This window comes from Gigantopelta aegis, chromosome 7, assembly GCF_016097555.1.
Source record: "Gigantopelta aegis isolate Gae_Host chromosome 7, Gae_host_genome, whole genome shotgun sequence".
Taxonomy (NCBI): Eukaryota; Metazoa; Mollusca; class Gastropoda; order Neomphalida; family Peltospiridae; genus Gigantopelta; species Gigantopelta aegis.
In genome coordinates, this window is record NC_054705.1 from 39123203 (window position 1) to 39143813 (window position 20611).

At 35.8% G+C, this 20611-nt stretch overlaps 1 protein-coding gene across 1 annotated transcript in view; it reads left to right on the forward strand.

The window, feature by feature from the left end:
* The window catches only part of LOC121376947 (oxysterol-binding protein-related protein 1-like), a 99070-nt gene that overhangs the window by 2279 nt on the left and 76180 nt on the right, over nt 1-20611 (forward strand). Inside the window, exons 2-10 of the mRNA XM_041504757.1 lie at nt 3992-4402; nt 7703-7788; nt 9224-9298; nt 11312-11423; nt 13057-13142; nt 15738-15882; nt 16325-16437; nt 18733-18806; nt 19225-19288. Coding sequence (XP_041360691.1) covers nt 4222-4402; nt 7703-7788; nt 9224-9298; nt 11312-11423; nt 13057-13142; nt 15738-15882; nt 16325-16437; nt 18733-18806; nt 19225-19288 — 936 coding nt within the window. The 5' untranslated portion in view covers nt 3992-4221. The remainder of the gene's footprint in view (nt 1-3991; nt 4403-7702; nt 7789-9223; nt 9299-11311; nt 11424-13056; nt 13143-15737; nt 15883-16324; nt 16438-18732; nt 18807-19224; nt 19289-20611) is intronic.

The following is a 20611-nucleotide window of genomic DNA, read 5'->3' on the forward strand; positions in this document are numbered from 1 at the left end:
TGTTGGTGGTCTGGGTATGCATCTTTCCAACACATAAGGCTCTTGTTTGAGTTGACCCTACCTTTAAGTCTCACATCTCTGAATATTTTTAATTGTTGTTCGATAGTTTTCCTTCACTGCAATCAACTTATTTTTGTGCTTATATCCAATTAAGGTTTAAACACACTGCCCTGGGCACACACCTCAGCTATCTGGGCTGCCTGTCCAGGACAGTGGGTTAGTTATTAGTTTGTTAGTGGTTAGTGAGAGAGAAGAGGGTGTAGTTGCCTTACACCTACCCATTGAGTCCTTAAGAACTCGCTCTGGGTTGGAGCTGGTACCGGGCTGCATACCCTGTACCTACCAGTCTGTAGTCCGATGGCTTAACCACGGCGCCACCGAGGCTCGTCTTTTCCTTCAACGTGGGAATGACATGGTTCACTGATAGAGCATACCGTTTTGTTAACATCTTCATTGCCTTTATAAAATGTAATTAATAAAATTAAGACCAATCGTCGTTGGTAAAACGTAACTATATTATTTTTACACTAATCCCAAGAAATGAAAATGTCACAAAACTACAGCCTTAAAATATACATGTAGAATTTTTTACAAATAGATCTGTTCAATAGTTTTGAAATGAGTATTTAAAAAAAAAGAGTTTCATATAAATCTGTATTTGTTGCTTTTTTTTTTCTTTTTTTTTCCATTCAAGAGAAATAAGTCTTCAGTTATGATTCAGTACTATGGTGGGGGGGGGGGGCATAGCGCTCATTTGATGCGCAGTTGGTTTGGGATCGATCCCCATCTGTGGGCCCATTGGGCTGTTTCTCGTTCCAGCCAGTGCACCACGACTGGTATATCAAAGGCCATGGTATATGCTATCCTGCCTGTGGGATGGTGAATAAAAAAATGATCCCTTGCCACTAATGAAATTTTTTTGATATTCAATAGCCGATGATTGATAAATCAATGTGCTCTAGTGGTGTCATTAACCCAAAACAAACTTTTAGTTCCAATAGCCGATGATTGATAAATCAATGTGCTCTAGTGGTGTCATTAACCCAAAACAAGCTTTTAGTTCCAATAGCCGATGATTAATAAATCAATGCGCTCTAGTGGTGTCATTAACCCAAAACAAACTTTTAGTTCCAATAGCCGATGATTGATAAATCAATGTGCTCTAGTGGTGTCGTTAAACAAAACAAGCTTTTAGTTCCAATAGCCGATGATTAATAAATCAATGTGCTCTAGTGGTGTTGTTAAACAAAACAAACTTTTAGTTCCAATAGCCGATGATTAATAAATCAATGCGCTCTAGTGGTGTCATTAACCCAAAACAAACTTTTAGTTCCAATAGCCGATGATTAATAAATCAATGCGCTCTAGTGGTGTCATTAACCCAAAACAAACTTTTAGTTCCAATAGCCGATGATTAATAAATCAATGCGCTCTAGTGGTGTCATTAACCCAAAACAAACTTTTAGTTCCAATAGCCGATGATTAATAAATCAATGCGCTCTAGTGGTGTCATTATCCCAAAACAAACTTTTAGTTCCAATAGCCGATGATTAATAAATCAATGCGCTCTAGTGGTGTCATTATCCCAAAACAAACTTTTAGTTCCAATAGCCGATGATTAATAAATCAATGCGCTCTAGTGGTGTCATTATCCCAAAACAAACTTTTAGTTCCAATAGCCGATGATTAATAAATCAATGCGCTCTAGTGGTGTCGTTAAACAAAACAAACTTTTAGTTCCAATAGCCGATGATTAATAAATCAATGCGCTCTAGTGGTGTCATTATCCCAAAACAAACTTTTAGTTCCAATAGCCGATGATTAATAAATCAATGCGCTCTAGTGGTGTCATTAACCCAAAACAAACTTTTAGTTCCAATAGCCGATGATTAATAAATCAATGCGCTCTAGTGGTGTCATTATCCCAAAACAAACTTTTAGTTCCAATAGCCGATGATTAATAAATCAATGCGCTCTAGTGGTGTCATTATCCCAAAACAAACTTTTAGTTCCAATAGCCGATGATTAATAAATCAATGCGCTCTAGTGGTGTCATTATCCCAAAACAAACTTTTAGTTCCAATAGCCGATGATTAATAAATCAATGCGCTCTAGTGGTGTCATTAACCCAAAACAAACTTTTAGTTCCAATAGCCGATGATTAATAAATCAATGTGCTCTAGTGGTGTCATTATCCCAAAACAAGCTTTTAGTTCCAATAGCCGATGATTAATAAATCAATGTGCTCTAGTGGTGTCATTAACCCAAAACAAACTTTTAGTTCCAATAGCCGATGATTAATAAATCAATGTGCTCTAGTGGTGTCATTAACCCAAAACAAACTTTTAGTTCCAATAGCCGATGATTAATAAATCAATGTGCTCTAGTGGTGTCATTAACCCAAAACAAACTTTTAGTTCCAATAGCCGATGATTAATAAATCAATGCGCTCTAGTGGTGTCATTAACCCAAAACAAACTTTTAGTTCCAATAGCCGATGATTAATAAATCAATGTGCTCTAGTGGTGTCATTAACCCAAAACAAACTTTTAGTTCCAATAGCCGATGATTAATAAATCAATGTGCTCTAGTGGTGTCATTATCCCAAAACAAACTTTTAGTTCCAATAGCCGATGATTAATAAATCAATGCGCTCTAGTGGTGTCATTATCCCAAAACAAACTTTTAGTTCCAATAGCCGATGATTAATAAATCAATGCGCTCTAGTGGTGTCATTAACCCAAAACAAACTTTTAGTTCCAATAGCCGATGATTAATAAATCAATGCGCTCTAGTGGTGTCATTATCCCAAAACAAACTTTTAGTTCCAATAGCCGATGATTAATAAATCAATGCGCTCTAGTGGTGTCATTATCCCAAAACAAACTTTTAGTTCCAATAGCCGATGATTAATAAATCAATGCGCTCTAGTGGTGTCATTATCCCAAAACAAACTTTTAGTTCCAATAGCCGATGATTAATAAATCAATGCGCTCTAGTGGTGTCATTAACCCAAAACAAACTTTTAGTTCCAATAGCCGATGATTAATAAATCAATGTGCTCTAGTGGTGTCATTATCCCAAAACAAGCTTTTAGTTCCAATAGCCGATGATTAATAAATCAATGTGCTCTAGTGGTGTCATTAACCCAAAACAAACTTTTAGTTCCAATAGCCGATGATTAATAAATCAATGTGCTCTAGTGGTGTCATTAACCCAAAACAAACTTTTAGTTCCAATAGCCGATGATTAATAAATCAATGTGCTCTAGTGGTGTCATTAACCCAAAACAAACTTTTAGTTCCAATAGCCGATGATTAATAAATCAATGCGCTCTAGTGGTGTCGTTAAACAAAACAAACTTTTAGTTCCAATAGCCGATGATTAATAAATCAATGTGCTCTAGTGGTGTCATTATCCCAAAACAAGCTTTTAGTTCCAATAGCCGATGATTAATAAATCAATGTGCTCTAGTGGTGTCATTAACCCAAAACAAACTTTTAGTTCCAATAGCCGATGATTAATAAATCAATGTGCTCTAGTGGTGTCATTAACCCAAAACAAACTTTTAGTTCCAATAGCCGATGATTAATAAATCAATGTGCTCTAGTGGTGTCATTAACCCAAAACAAACTTTTAGTTCCAATAGCCGATGATTAATAAATCAATGCGCTCTAGTGGTGTCATTAACCCAAAACAAACTTTTAGTTCCAATAGCCGATGATTAATAAATCAATGTGCTCTAGTGGTGTCATTATCCCAAAACAAACTTTTAGTTCCAATAGCCGATGATTAATAAATCAATGTGCTCTAGTGGTGTCATTAACCCAAAACAAACTTTTAGTTCCAATAGCCGATGATTAATAAATCAATGCGCTCTAGTGGTGTCATTAACCCAAAACAAACTTTTAACTTTGTGAAAAAAAATTTCCTTCCTTATACATGTAAGGTTGACGTTTTTTCTTTCTTTTCTTTTTCTTAATGTATTCAGGTTTGGATCCTGATGTGACTTGACCAATGAACTATAACATTTACTGATCAGATGGTATAGGTCAAGTTCAGTTCTCAGCTGTCCAATCAATGCACAGAACATCACAGGTCAACTTTTAGTCTGACCAATCGGTGAAGACATCATCAAGGTGAATTTCAAAAGTCTCAGCAGACTTGACCAATCAATGAAGACATCACAGATGAGTTTAGGATCCACCACTGTTCTGACTAATGGGTGAAGAGGGTTCATCTAGTTCAGCCGAGAGTGAGCTGGAGTTTGACTCAGTTGATGATGAGTTGTTGCACTTCTCACGTCATGGCAATGTAGCGCACATTGAGCAGCTGTTGAAAAGGAGACGTGCTGTTGATGATCATCATAAGCATGATGATGATGTTGACGTCAACTGCAAAGGTATATAGCCAACAATTTACAAATTAAAGTACTATTTTTTTAGGCTATTTTCCAGTTTTAACATCAAAGAAAGTGTGTTACAGGTTTGTAGATTAACTAAACTTAGTGTCCATTTTTACGAGTTGAAACTAGGGTCTGTGCCTTTAATAGGGGTGTGTGTAAACATTTCCTGGACTCGGAGTTATGGTATTAAATGTTACTGATTTGTAATTTTGATTATATAATGGTTGTGTATGTAAAACAAATTCTGGACTCGATCTTGTATATAGTTATGGTATTAAATGTTACTAAAGTACTAGTCAAAATTATACCCAGGTGATTTTTCAGTCTTATATATTACTTATGAAAATCTCAGGAATAAAAACCATAAAAATGTGTCAGTATTATCATGACCTGTTACGGTATTCAAAAAAACGGTAGAAAAAATGACAATAAATGACCTGTTATAGATAGAAATATGAGATTTATTTACAATTTTACTGCAAATCATGTTATATTGATTACACTTGACAGGTGAAATCACAAGTATTAAGCTAAGCAAAGAGGTGGTCTTAGGTGTGTTCAATATCAAACTTGGTGTTATAGTCTATTTCATATTACATACCTTTTGCAGTACAATTGTAAATAAAATCTCACATTTTTATCTATAACAGGTCATTTATTGTCATTTTAGGTACCGGTTGTTTGAATACCATAACAGGTCATGATAATACTGACAGATTTTTATGGTTTTTATTCCTGAGATTTTCATAAATAATATATAAGACTGGAAAATCACCTGGGTATAATTTTGACTAGTACTTTAGTAACATTTAATACCATAACTATATACAAGATTGAGTCCAGAATTTGTTTTACATACACAACCATTATATAATCAAAATTACAAATCAGTAACATTTAATACCATAACTCCGAGTCCAGGAAATGTTTACACACACCCCTATTAAAGGCACAGACCCTAGTTTCAACTCGTAAAAATGGACACTAATCTACAAACCTGTAACACACTTGGATAAAGTTACAACAGAGTGAAACAAGAGTCTTTGATGTTAAAATCGGAAAATATTCTATAAAAATAGACTAGAACTTGAATCAATAACCGATACTTCTTAGATGCACATGTGTTTTTAGAATAGTGATATTATAAATACCAGGATGACCAGAAACACTTCGGTTCTACGGAAATGGATAAACTAAACAATAAAATATAAACGGCTCTAATACTGAAAAATATGCCATAGTGCTTAAAAACTAGGGTCTGTCCCTTTAATTCAATTTCAATTTTAATTTAATTTCAATTCAGTTCAATTTATTGCACAATACCAAACAAACTGGTGTCAGCAAACAGATAAAAAAAAAAAAAAAAAACCCATACAAAATCAATAACAATTAATAAGAATAACAATATTAATGTACAGACGACATGAAGACATACCCCTATTATTTAGTCAAAGTTCCAAATCGGTAGCATTTTGTACCATACATATAACTCTATACAAGACTGAGTCGAGGAAATGTTTACAGAGCCCTTTTATAAAATCAATATTACAGATTGGTAATATTAAGTACCATACATATAACTATACAAGACTGAGTCGAGGAAATGTTTACACAGCCCTTTTATAAAATCAATATTACAGATTGGTAATATTAAGTACCATACATATACCTGTAACTCTGTATAATACTTGAGTGCAGGAAATGTTCTCGCACACAGCCATTATATAATAAAAATTACAAATTCAGGGTTAAAGCTTAAAGCTGTTGTTTGCCAAATCGCAATTTAAAGGCATACTATCACAGATTTAAGGACCTTATTTCTCTAAAAATGGATAATAAATAAAAATTACATTAATTGTTGGAAACCAAATCTATCGCATTTTTTCACTGAACCATGTTGGAGCGAAATCCATGTCATCCCTCAGCAATTTTAGTTTTTTTAATTATGGACCATTGCCATAATTCAATTATTTTTACAAAATGTCATTAATAAATGGAGTGTGGTGGTTATGAAGATGGTTGAATAAAGTATATTTAGGGACAAATCAAATTATTTTTGTTCAGGTAATACTTTTTTAGACCATTAAATAGGTCAGTGGTCTGTGACAATATGCCTTTAAAGTTGAATTTGGTAAATACATAGAGGATATTTTATGGTTTTTATCAGATATGATTTATATCTTATCAAGTGAAGTTTGCAATAATATCTCACGGTATCATTGCAAGCTTCACGAGATGAGATATAAATCATATTTGAGAAAAAATATAAAAAAAATATTTATTATATAACTTTTGACAATTTACCTTTATTTTTAAAATGCCAGCAGCAAAATAGTTCCGGCTTTCTTACAGTGAAGATAACACTTTCGACAGTGACGATAGCACATTTTAGAGTGAACTAGTGAAATTTTCACTCTAAAATGTGTTATCGTCACTGAGTGACTGATAACACTTTTATTTCGCTGATATTTTAAGATATTTCACTAAATGTTATATAATAAATGTATATATGTCATTACCAATTCACCAGAAACGTTATTCGAAAAGTGTGTGTCATTTGTATGTGTATAGCTGAATTAAAAGAATAATTCTGTTTAATTATTTGATTTTGTTTTTCTTACCAAATAAGCCAGATTGCTATTAATTGTTGGCATCCAGCTTAAACTCTACAAATCAGTATTGTAACTCCAAATGTACATGTGTACTAGATTGAGTCTAAGAAATGTTTATACACATGCACACGGCTATTATGTAAGGTCAGATGTTTTTAATTCCAGTATCCGATAATCAGTAAATAGTCAATTTTCTCTAGTGTTGTCGTTAGACAAAACACTTTTGATTTTATTGGACATGGATTGATCGCCCTCCTTGTACTGAGGTTTTATCCCAACCCAACCAGTGCCCCATAACTGGTATATCAAAGGTCATGGTATGTGCTATCCTGTCTTTAGGACAATATCACATGCTTTTATTGTTAAGGAGTCGATTGCCTGTATAATGTGAGCAGGTTTCCTCTTTTTTTTCTTTGACCAAGTGTCAAAAGCAGGGCTTGAAACTCGCCAAAAAATTAAGGTAAGCGAACCATGAGCAAGATTTTAATGTGGACTAAATGTATGCAATAGAAATGTTAATAGTGGCTCATATGTTATAGCTCTAAAGAAGATCGCCCCACAGGCCGTTTCGAGCCCTGCAAAAGAACCATACATGCATGCTAGACCCCAAATTAACATATTTTAAAAATGTGCTGAGATGTTGTTAAATATAAAATTTTCTCCATTGTTTGTTTTTCTTTAACAGGTAGTCAGAAACGTAACCGGGGGTGGACTCCCTTGCAACTTGCGGCATATTTTGGCCACGAAGACACCGTGAATTTATTGCTAGAGGTTAGTGGTAGACTTGTTTATTCAACAAAATTTTAATAAACTCCAGTAAACATTTTTGGCCAGTTTTTGCTGACTGGAACATTATAATATTAGTACATTAGCAACTTTTTATCACAGATGATATCTATTTACACAGTGTTTGAGTAAACTGACCAGTAATCAAGAGTGGGAATTCTCCTTGGATCCGCTTTTTTTCTCTCATGGAACATTGCGTTTCCTCGCATTTTAATCGTCCTTTCCGTGGGGGAAAAATAAATCAATCATGTAAACTTCTGGGCCCAAATTTTCGAAGCTATCTTAACACTACAATATCGTAAAACTGTCCTAAATGATGTTACACATCAAATTACGTTTTTTTTTTTTACATCTATTTCATTTATTTCAAAAACAAAATTGTACTTGTATTCAATTAAGGTTCAAGCATGCTGTCCTGGGCACACACACACACCTCAGCTATCTGTGCTGTCTGTCCAGGACTGTGGGTTAGTTGTTAGTGAGAGAGAAGAGGGTGTAGTGGTCTTACACCTACGCACAAAGTCTTTCAAACTTGCTCTGAGTGGGAGCCGGTACCGGGCTACAAACCCAGTTAATACCAGCCTAATTATGTCCGAAGGGTTGTTCTAGAATAATAAAAAGAGGGTAGATACTTTTTTATTTATAAAAGACAACTTTTTAATGTTTAAAGATTCTTAATAATTTTTATGGGGGCATGTTTTACACAGCTTATTTAGTAGAGCTCATACCTGAGGTACCTATATCCCAAACTGGGATATTACATGTAGAGACTGTGGTATGTGTGGGAAAGTGTATAAAAAAGATATGTAGATGAAAATGTGTAAATTTAATTTCATTACCCGTTGGTGAGAACATCATGTGTTATTTTTTATAACACACACTTGTTTACACACGTATGTGTGTTAACAATTTCAAGACATACGACAGGCTGCTCCTAGGTGATGATCAGGTATTTGTGTCTGTTAGATACCATTTTTCTTACAACTCATGGTTTAAAAACGTATCAAACTCACTTTTGCTCGTTAGATATGTTTTTAAAACAACTCGTGAGATAAATGGCCACTTGTGTATTATTCTCTATATATGATGTAAATGTGTTATGCCTCGAAAATCTTAAGTTGTCAGTGGCAAAAACAAAATGCTGTGATGGCATGCTCTGCCTGATCTGACACTTCCCTTCCCATACATACCATGTTGTACATATATAAGAAATAGTAAATTTATCACAGTAACACAAAAGACATCCGAATCCGAAAAATTGCATAGGTTAGAGCCGAAGGCACGAGAGTAAAATAATTTTTGTCTGAGAAAACTTGATAGAAAATAAGATGCCTTTGTGCCTTAATTTCTGTAATTAAACGCTTGCTGTGGCCCCCAATCAGTTAAAATTTTACCAGTTTTTAAATATATTTTTTTGCAGCATGGAGCCCAGGTGAATTTGTTCAACGGGACAGGTGACACGGCCCTTCACAAGGCAGCTTTAACTAACAGAGAGGTACGGTATTTCAGCTGCAGAAAACAAAAAATCCTATGAATAAACTGATTTGATTTTTATATATATATATATATATATATATATATATATATATATATATCTATACAGTCGACCTTCGATAACTCAAACTTCGATCTTTCGTAAATGTTGATCTCTCGAAGTGAAACGGCGGTCCCGGCCGAACTGCTATACAAACTAGTAATAACAGACTTCGAACACTCAAACTTCGAACATTCGAAAAACACTTTCTCTCAAAGTAATTTTTTGGTCCCACCATAAAAAATTAAGGGATATTGCACTTCCAAAACTCGAAGCTTGTGGAGTGACTGAGCCTTTTAACTGTACCGGTAATACTTTAAAGAAAAATGAATTGTCACCCAAGCCAAGCGTGAGTGCCCCGACTGGTCTCGGCTATCGATGATACACGCAGTAATTATAGAATAATAGATTGCCGACTATGCGGAACGAAATGATCCTACATGCCTGCATTTGGTTGTCGGTGTTTGTACACGGCAGCGGGCCTCATTACACAAAATACGGATAGTCTTGTAATCTTCAAAGAACTGTTGTAATAACAATTAACGCTGTTTGTTTTTTCTCTTAAACGAGTGAATCATGTCAAATTTGTTATTTGCTATTTAAGTGTGAATTCAAAATGATTCATTACTAGTCATTTAATTATGTTAGAAACTGATACATCAGATGATCGAGCAATCTGGGGAAGGACCTGGCAACAGGGGGATAGCCAGATCGGTTAATAGTCACGCTTTCTTGTCATCCAAGCAATCTGGCGAAGGGCCCAGAAATGGGGGGGGATAGCCAGATTGGAGACAGAAAGAAAGGGTGTGAAGAGAAAATTAACGGTAAAAGACATCGAGACGAAGTACAAAGCAGTAATGGAGGTAGAGGCAGGTAAAAAGACACAAAAACAAATTGCTATTGACTTTAGTATCCCCCAAAGTACACTTTCAACCTGGGTTAAAAACAAAATTTCTATGCAAGAGGGTTACTTAGTGCTAATCGACATCCAGTATTTTAATTTATTAATAAATACAATAAAAGTACATAGAGATGTACGTCAAATTGATCAGATTTATCTCGTTTCTGTTAATATTTACTTAGTTTTATCATATACACAGAAGGAATGTGCTAACATCTGTGTGTTGGGGACAGGGATGGAGCAGCAAACGTGTCTTCCGATATCAACGAAATGATAATACTACAATGCAGTTTCACTTTGGGGTCTGCTGTACGAATTTCGAAAACTCGAACTCCCTGAAACTCGGAACTATTTCGTCGTCCCCTTCAACTTCGATTTAACGAAGTTCGACTGTGTGTATATATATATATATATATATATAAATGGTCTCACTTAACAATGCATATACCATGTTTTTTCTGGCCAAAATCCTATTAAAATAATTCAATGCATTCTTGATTTGCATGGGGCGAGACATAGCCCAGTGGTAAAGTGTTCACTTGATGGATGGTTGGTCTGGGGTCGATCCCCATCAGTGGTCTCATTGGGCTATTTCTCGTTCCAGCCAGTGCTCCACAACTGGTGTAACAAATGTCGTGGTATGTACTATCCTGTCTATGGGATGGTGCATATAAAAGATCCCTTGCTGCTAATCGAAAAGAGTAGCCCATGAAGTGTCGACAGCGTGTTTCCTCTCTCAATATGTGTGGTCCTTAACCATATGTCCAACGCCATATAACCGTAAATAAAATGTGTTGAGTGCGTCGTTAAATAAAACATTTCCTTCCTTCCTTCTTCTTTTGCACGGTAATGTATTGAATGTATTTTCTAATATATATCAACACAATGTCGATCATACGGTATTTACGAAAGTAAAATTAATGAGACTTTTTCTACTTGGGTTTCCTTTCTAAGACTATATGTCGAAATTACCATATGTTTGACATCCAATAGCCGATGATTAATAAATAAATGTGCTTTAATGATGTCTTTAAACAAAACAAAGTTTTTAACCTTGATGGTTTGTGTTGCAGTCCGTCGTGACAGTTTTACTGCAGCGTGGTGCGGACGTTTCCATTGTTAATCGTGAAGGTCACACTCCGAAGCAGGTAGCAGGCTCTCCAGATGTTAGACGTCTTATCGAAGGTATGGGACAATGATCCATTAAAGAGACATTCCTGAGTTTGCTGCATTGTAAGATGTTTCCAACTAATAAAATAATTCTACGATAAACCTTCCATATTAAATATATTTTCTTATTTAGAATATTAGTGTCTGTATATTCAATGTGTTTCTGGTCGTCTTAATATTTGTAAGAATCCAAAGCTGGATTTCGTCTTCAAATAATTTCGTATGTACGAAAAAACTGTATTTTAGGAAATAAAATGAGATTTAACCTAGTACAAATATTAGAACGATCAGAAACACGTTTAATATACAACCACTAATATTTTGTGCAGAAAAATATATTTGATATGTAATTACAATCGTTAAAAAGTCTCTGTTAGTCAATAACATCTTAAAAATTACAGCAAACCCAGGAATGTCCCTTTTAAAAAAAAAAAATGTTTTATTTTCTATATTTGGTTTACAGTTTGATTTGTTCATGATACGGTTCGGTACGTAACCCAGTAGTAAAGAGCTCGCTTGATGTGCAGTTGGTCTGAGATCGATCCGTATTGATGGCCGATTAGACTATTTCTCGTTCCATTTAGTGCACCACGACTAACATATCAAAGGCCATGGTATGTGTTATCCTGTCTGGAATGATGCATAGAAAAGATTCCTTGCTGCTAATGGAAAAATGTAGCGAGTTTCCTCGCTAAGACTATATGTCAGAATTACCAAATGTTTGACATCCAATAGCCGATGTTTAATCAAATCTACTCTAGTGGTGTCTTTAAACAAAACAAACTTTAACTTTGTTCATGATACTTACCACAAGTTTGCCAGCTATCAAACATACGTTTAAATAGATTATTTTAAGAGCAGCAAAGTTTGTTTTGAATGGTCACTTGTTAAATAATTGTAAGTAAATGAATCGTGAAAAAAACCCTAAAGACAAAACTATGTTTTGATTAGAAAACAAAACCATTTATTCCATTTTCCCACACCATGATAGTGTGTTGGGTTTGGAATAGCTCATGTCAGTGTATCACGTGCAGCAGAAAAGAGTATTGTGATTGGCCGAAATGTCTTACAGCATCATCGGGATTCCCAGCTGAGTGCAAACTATGGAAATGCTGAAGTGTCTTTTTTTTTTTTTTCAAAGTTGAAATAAAGCGTGATACACATATTGAAAAATGGTGTGAATTGATACATGAATTTGATGGCCCCATTGAGCTATTTCTCGTTCTAGCCAGTGCTCCACAACTGGTGTAACAAAGGCCGTGGTATGTACTATTCTGACTGCGGGATGGTGCATATAAAAGATCCCTTGCTGCTAATCAAAAAGAGTAGCCCATGAATTGGTGATAGCGGGTTTCCTCACTCTGTATCTGTGTGATCCTTAGCCGTATGTCTGCCGTCATATAACCGAAAATAAAATGTGTTGAGTGCGTCGTTAGATAAGACATTTCCTTCCTTCCATATAACCATAAAATGTGTTGAGTGCACCATTAAATAAAACATTTCCTTCCTTTCTTCCTTTCTTCCTGATATTTGAATAGACTTTGGTTACTGGTTTTGACTTCACGTTTTTTTGTAAAGTTAACCGTTAAACTTTGATAGATTCACATGTATGTCATTTTTTTAAACCTTTAATTCATTATTTTTTCAGCTGCTGAAGATCATGAGCGTAAAAAGCTGGAGCAGGAGTTTTTAGAGGCGGCAGCGGGCGGCCATGTTGACCAGATAGAATTATTGGTAACTCTGCGTGTTCACTAGTTTATACAGTGAAAGTGGGTTTTGTTTAACGACACCACTAGAGAACATTATTATATTTATTAACCATTAACAGGGCTTCTAGAATGTTTACAAAATCCACTAGCCATGGGATCAGTGATTTACAAAATCCACTAGCCATGGGATCAGTGATTTAAAAAATCCACTAGCCATGGGATCAGTGATTTAAAAAATCCACTAGCCATGGGATCAGTGATTTAAAAAATCCACTAGCCATGGGATCAGTGATTTAAAAAATCCACTAGCCATGGGATCAGTGATTTAAAAAATCCACTAGCCATGGGATCAGTGATTTAAACAATGTACGAGCCACGTTTAAAAATTCACTAGCCCTACTTTACTTTAAGGTAATAAACAATAGTAATAATCAGATATCATACCTAAAGAGGGAGATAGAGTTTAAAAACACTAACATTGGGGGGTTTGGGTGAGGTGCAGGATATTCATATCTACAAAATAGATTTAACTGCAACATTTGACCATTTTATTTTCACTAGCCGTCGGGCATGGCAATAGTAGATATTTACTAGCCCAACATTAAATATCACTAGCCATGGGAGTTGGGCTACCATAATATAGAAAACCTGTCATTAATAGCAAAGGATATTTTATGTGCACCATCCCACAGACAGGATAGAACATACCACAGCCTGTGATATACCAGTTGTGTTGCACTGGTTGGAGATTAAACAGTCCCAGCCTCCAATATACATTTTTATTATATACATAGCAATGAAATATATAGATCTACGGAAACCATAAAAGTCATATCCGGTGAAAAGTCATGTTTTCACTGTATTTTAGCTACAGTGAAAATATAGAAGTCGCAATTCGTGAAAATATGGTTTTCACACATCACTCGTTGACATAAAAATCGTATTCGAAAAAACCCATTAAATAGCCTCTATGTATATTTTTCTGTATTAATGGAAGGAAATAAGTGAAGTGTATAAGAATCCATTATATGCTGTCATGTGGGATAGAAAAAGTACACCCGAGATTGTGCAAATTTCGATGAGTCCTAAGGTCGAAATTTTCACCACCGAGTGTGTACTTTTTCTATCCCACGTGATAGCATGTGATGGAGTCTTTTTCTCTCATTCATTCAGTACATAAAATCTTATTTTACATGAACAGACAAAGATGGTTAAAAAGGCAACTTTTTTATTTGACCATTTTATCATAAATAAACTACACTATTGTATTTGCCATGTTTGTTTGATGTGTTAAATATAATTTAACACTACAAATTAACACAATAGTTTTTATAATGAAGACTTCAATAACAAAATATCAATTTTTAATTGTTGTCTGATGACCTCACATCACCATCTCGCAATAATATAACGTCATATTAAGCATAAGCATGTAATATCCCGTGTGACCGGCCTCGGTGGCATTGTGGTTAAGCCATCGGTCTACAGGCTGGTAGGTACTGGGTTCGGATCCCAGTCGAGGCATGGGATTTTTAATCCAGATACCGACTCCAAACCCTGCTATCCTGCCTGTGGGAAGCGCAAATAAAAGATTCCTTGCTGCCTGTCATAAAAGAGTAGCCTATGTGGCGACAGCGGGTTTCTTCTAAGAAACAGTGTCAAAATGACCATATGTTTGACGTCCAATAGCCGATGATGAGGTAAAAAATCAATGTGCTTTAGTGGCGTCGTTAAATAAAACAAACTTTACTTTGTAATATCCCGTGTGGGATAGAGATTTCTTATCAGTGTTTCTGCCAGAAAGATATTTTTGGGTCTGGTGGTATGGAATTGAATGCAACCACAGTCAACATATGGGGTATGGGGAGCCTCCCCCAGAAAGAAAATGGGCTAGGGTTAGGGTTAAGAAAATCATACAGTAATGATAAAAGTAATTAATTTTTTCAAAAGGTTTACTTCAACAATGTTCTAAATTTTTGGGGGTATGGCGCTATACTTGTTCTACTCTTTGTTGCGGAAACCCTGCTTACATAGCTTTCTTTCATGGGATAGCTCTGTTGTATATACCTGAGGATGAGAGAATAGTTACATCTGTATAACATGCAGAGATGTAATATGGCACTGAACGTCATTGACATGATCAATATTGATGTGTTGCCTTATTTCTTTCCATCAGTATATTTAATGACAAAACAATGTTTTTAAAATTAGCTTGTTTTAGCATGGTGCGGCACCATGCCTCTGTATTCTAGTGCCATCTTGCCCTTTTCCAATAATTAATTCTTAAATCAAAAATGTATTATTAATTAATAAAATATTCCTGTTTATATTTTTTAATTCATTTATTAAAAAATAAGCTCATTTATCTTTATTTAAATCAATTTTTTTTATCTTTAATGGAACAAAAATGCTCTGAAAAGTTTATGGTGAAAATGTCTCAAAAGTGTTTAGTCTACCATGCCGTAACAAATTTGTAGGGAAAGCACTATTAATATTTGAAAAATCTTAATTAAATTTTCATATTTAAAACTTAAATAATTGTTAAAATTATTTTATTACTGGTTAAAAAAACCTTCTTTTTTTTGTAACCATTTGAAAAGTAATTTATTTTTATTACTAGCTGAAGAAAGCCCATCCCCCGAGTTTAACTTGTACAGACCTATTTGGCAACACCGCACTACACATCGGTGCGTTAAACAGAATGGAGAACGTGGTCGTATTTCTCCTACAGCACGGAGTGGACACATCAATCAAAAACAAAAATGGTATGTCAAAGGAAATGAAAGGAATGTAGCAGCTGCTGTTTTGGTAGGAGGAACTTATGTGGTAGCAATGGGTTGTCTCTGTCTTTCTGTCTTTCTGTCTCTCTCACTCGCTCTCTCTCTCCAAGTGTCAAAAGAAATGTTAAGACATAAAGTAGCTAGAATTTAAAACATGCTGAGATGTTATTGGCAATTATTCCGTTTTTATATGACCCTCTTCATCATGTTAAGGATCGAGTGCAATATTCCCATCCACAACATTTTGAGAAGAGCAATTTTCCCATGTTGGACCTTTTTAGGATTGCAGTTTATAATTTTTCAACATTTTGAGGTGTTCGATTTAAAAAAAATAATAATTTTAAAACAAAAATCATTTCTTTGTTTTTTCTAATTTTATTTTTCACACACACAAAAATGAAAGTCTGATTATCTTTGTTTGATCCAGACCAGATCGCGGCTGACATGACACAGATGGTCCACATGAAACAGCTGCTCGCGGTCAGACCAGGCAAGGTGTTTCAGCTACAGCCGCAGAAGATGGAAGGTCATCTCCTCAAGGTCAGTGTGCCCTTCACTCGGATACATAGATTATTGCATAAGCAGAAAAGGAAAGGAAAAGAAATGGTTTATTTAACGACACACTCAACACGTTTTATTTACGGTTATATGGCGTCAGACATATGGTTAAAGACCACATAGATATTGAGGGAGAAAACACGCGGTCGCCACTTCATGGGCTACTCTTTTCGATTAGCAGCAAGGGATTTTTTATATGCACCATCTCATAGACAGGATAGCACATACCACAGCCTTTTATGTACCAGTCGTGGTGCACTGGCTGGAGCGAGAAATAGCCCAATGGGCCCACTGGCGGGGATTGATTCCAAACCGACCGCGCATCAAGCGAACGCTCTACCACTGGGCTACATCTCGCCCCTGCATAAGCAGGAGTAACATACGATGTTTATGGAACAAGTTTGGGAATTAATTTATTCCCCAATCAAGATTACTTGTAATCTCTTCACAGTCGATGTTAATAATATTCAATGAGGTCAGTTACGATGATGCTGAATAACATTAATTTCACCGACCACGACTGCTGCAAGTTTGGGAATTAATTTATTCCCCAATCAAGATTACTTGTAATCTCTTCACAGTCGATGTTAATAATATTCAATGAGGTCAGTTACGATGATGCTGAATAACATTAATTTCACCGACCACGACTGCTGCAAGTTTGGGAATTAATTTATTCCCCGATCGAGATTACTTGTAATCTCTTCACAGTCGATGTTAATAATATTCAATGAGGTCAGTTACGATGATGCTGAATAACATTAATTTCACCGACCACGACTGCTGCAAGTTTGGGAATTAATTTATTCCCCGATCGAGATTACTTGTAATCTCTTCACAGTCGATGTTAATAATATTCAATGAGGTCAGTTACGATGATGCTGAATAACATTAATTTCACCAACCACGACTGCTGCAAGTTTGGGAATTAATTTATTCCCCGATCGAGATTACTTGTAATCTCTTCACAGTCGATGTTAATAATATTCAATGAGGTCAGTTACGATGATGCTGAATAACATTAATTTCACCAACCACGACTGCTGCAAGTTTGGGAATTAATTTATTCCCAGATTGAGTTTAATTGTAATCACTTCACTTAACGTTAATTGCACCAACCGCGACTGCTGACAGTATTAAAAGTATTGTAAAGATGGTGTGGGAAAATACAATATTTATGTTCACACAGGGACAAGATTTTGTCTACCTGAGGTGCTTGCGTTATAGGATCAAACCTAAGACCCACTCTGTAGTAGTAGATCTATAGAGGATTCGTCACAAGTATTTTTTAATATGTTAAGTATCAACCTCGTCTATGTTAATCGGTATTTGTCTAGGCTCTGCCGAGACAAATACCGATTAACTAAAGGTTGATATTTTGCATATTAAAAAACATGAGTAGTGGATTCTATTTATCCCATAACACTTCTAAAATAACATTTTAATTAATTTTTTTAGTAAATCACAGTACTAAAGTCCCCGCCATCGGTAACATGACGTCATCATAATTAGCACAAATTAGTTTGACGTCACAAATTTTAACTAAATCTTTGAAAACATTAAGCTCGGGTATACAGGTCTTGTTGGCTTGTAAACAAATGACTCATCCACAGCAAGACATCACCTAGAGACCTTGCAAATTTGCATACCATTCTTAACCGGGTTAATACACTAAATCATCACATGGGTTTATGACATGGATGTCATGGGTAAGTTATAAGATAAATATAGAATATCAGGTTACTACGTTTTGATAACGTGGTTATTTGGCAAGGTTTAGATAACGGAGTAACAGGCGACCTTCAGCAATTTGTCAGAATTATCATCCAATAACTGTTTGACATCCAGTAGCTATCAGGGGCAGGACGTAGCCCAGTGGTAAAGTGTTCGCTTGATGTGGGGTCGGTCTAGGATCGATCTCCGTCAGTGGACCCATTGGGCTATTTCTCGTTCCAGCCAGTGCTCCACAAGTAGTGTAATAAAGGCCGTGATATGTACTACCCTGTCTGTGGGATGGTGCATATAAAAGATCCCTTGCTGCTAATCGAAAAGTATCCCATGAAGTGGCGACAGCGGGTTTCCTCTCTCAATATCTGTGTGGTCCTTAACCATATGTCTGACGCCATATAACTGTAAATAATATGTGTTGAATGCGTCGTTAAATAAAACATTTCCTTTCTTCCAGTAGCTATCATAATTAATTAATCAGTGTTATCTAGTGGTGTAAACAAAAACAAAATGCTCTTTTCACATTTTGTTGTTACCTTTTTATTGCAGAAGTTAAGACTGCTTGGTTTCCGTTCTGTTTGGGTTGTGCTAGAGAGAGGTGTCCTTTCATACTTTGAAAACAAGTAAGTTGCTAAGCAACTCAATTACATGGATATTTTTATATTTAGGCATTTATAATAGGTCATTGGGGCGGGCCTTAGCCCAGTGATAAAGCACACGGCTGAAGCACATGTCTAAAAATCGATCCCCACCAGTGGGCCCATTGGGCTATTTCTAGTTCCAGCCACCCATCCATCAATCCATCCATCCATGCAGCAATCCACCCACCCATCCATCTGTCCTTCTAATCTCAAAAGAGCAGAATGGTGTATTTTGTTTTTGAGAATACATTCTGGAGTAGCATCAAGTTTTGATAGATGGGGGAGTTATTTTATTTTATTTTATTTATTTATATATTTTATTTTATTTTATTATTTCTTTTTATTATTATTATTATAATTTGTTTCGGGTTTTTAAAATTTTATTTTAATTTTTCCACAGAGCTGATGCTGCTTTGTGTCGGAAGAGAAAAGGAATGAAGTATCTCGACGAAGCTAAGATCTTTGTAAGTGGAAAGGAGAGTAATATTGAAGGCATATTATCACAGACCACTGACCTACATGTGTATTTAATGGTCTAACAAAGTATTACCTGATCAAAAATAATTTGATTTGTCCCTAAATGTACTTTATTCAACCATCTTCATAACCACCATAGTCCATTTATTAATGACATTTTGTAAAAATAATTGAATTATGGCAATGGTCCATAATTCAAAAACTAAAATTGCCGAGAGAGATGACATGGATTTCACTCCATCATGGTTCAGTTAAGGTGATGCGATAGCTAGATTTGGTTTCCAAAAATTAATGTAATTTTTATTTATTATCCATTTTTAGAGAAATAAGGTCCTTAAATCCGTGACAGTATGCCTTTAACTGACACCTCTTCGCATTTCAAACTACAGTTATTCCCAACATTCATGTATGGTTTTTAGAAACTTGGTCAGACATTTTTTTTAAACTTTGTTTTGTTTAACGACACCACTGGAGCACATTGATTGATTAATCACCGTCTATTGGATGTCAAACATTGAGTAATTCTGATGCTCACTACATTTTTCCATTAGTAGCAAGGGATCTTTTATACGCACTTTCCCACAGACAGGAAAGCACACACCATGACCTTTGACCAGTTGTGGTGCACTAGTTGGAACGAGAAAAAAACCCAATCAGTTGAATGGATCCACCGAGGTGGTTCGATCCTGTGACCCAATCACCTCAAACGAGCACTCAACCGACTGAGCTAATTTCTGCCCCTGGTCCAGAGAAAGTCTAGAAAGGAAACCTGCTGCTACCATATACATAGTAGATAAATCCTACTGGAATATATTGTTTTTGTTTGTTTCTTTTCTTAAAAGTGATTTTTATACTTGCATACAATTACTCTGGGCACACACCTCAGCCACATGTGTCTGGGCTGGCTGTCCAAGATAGTGGGTTAGTGGAAAGGAAAGGAAATGTTTTATTTAACGGCGCACTCAGCACATTTTATTTACAGTTATATGATGTCAGACATATGGTTAAGGACCACACAGATATTGAGAGAGGAAACCCACTGTCGCGACTTCATGGGCTACTCTGTCCGATTAGCAGCAAGGGATCTTTTATATGCACCATCCCACAGACAGGGTAGTACATACCACGGCCTTTGATATACCAGTCGTGGTGCACTGGCAGCAACGAGAAATAGCCCAATGGGCCCCACAGACGGGGATCGATCCCAGGCTGACCGCGCATCGAGCGAGCGCTTTACGACTGGGCTACGTCCCGCCCCGGTGGGTTAGTGGTTAAATGTCAGTAGTTTGCGAGAGAGAAGTTGGTTTAGT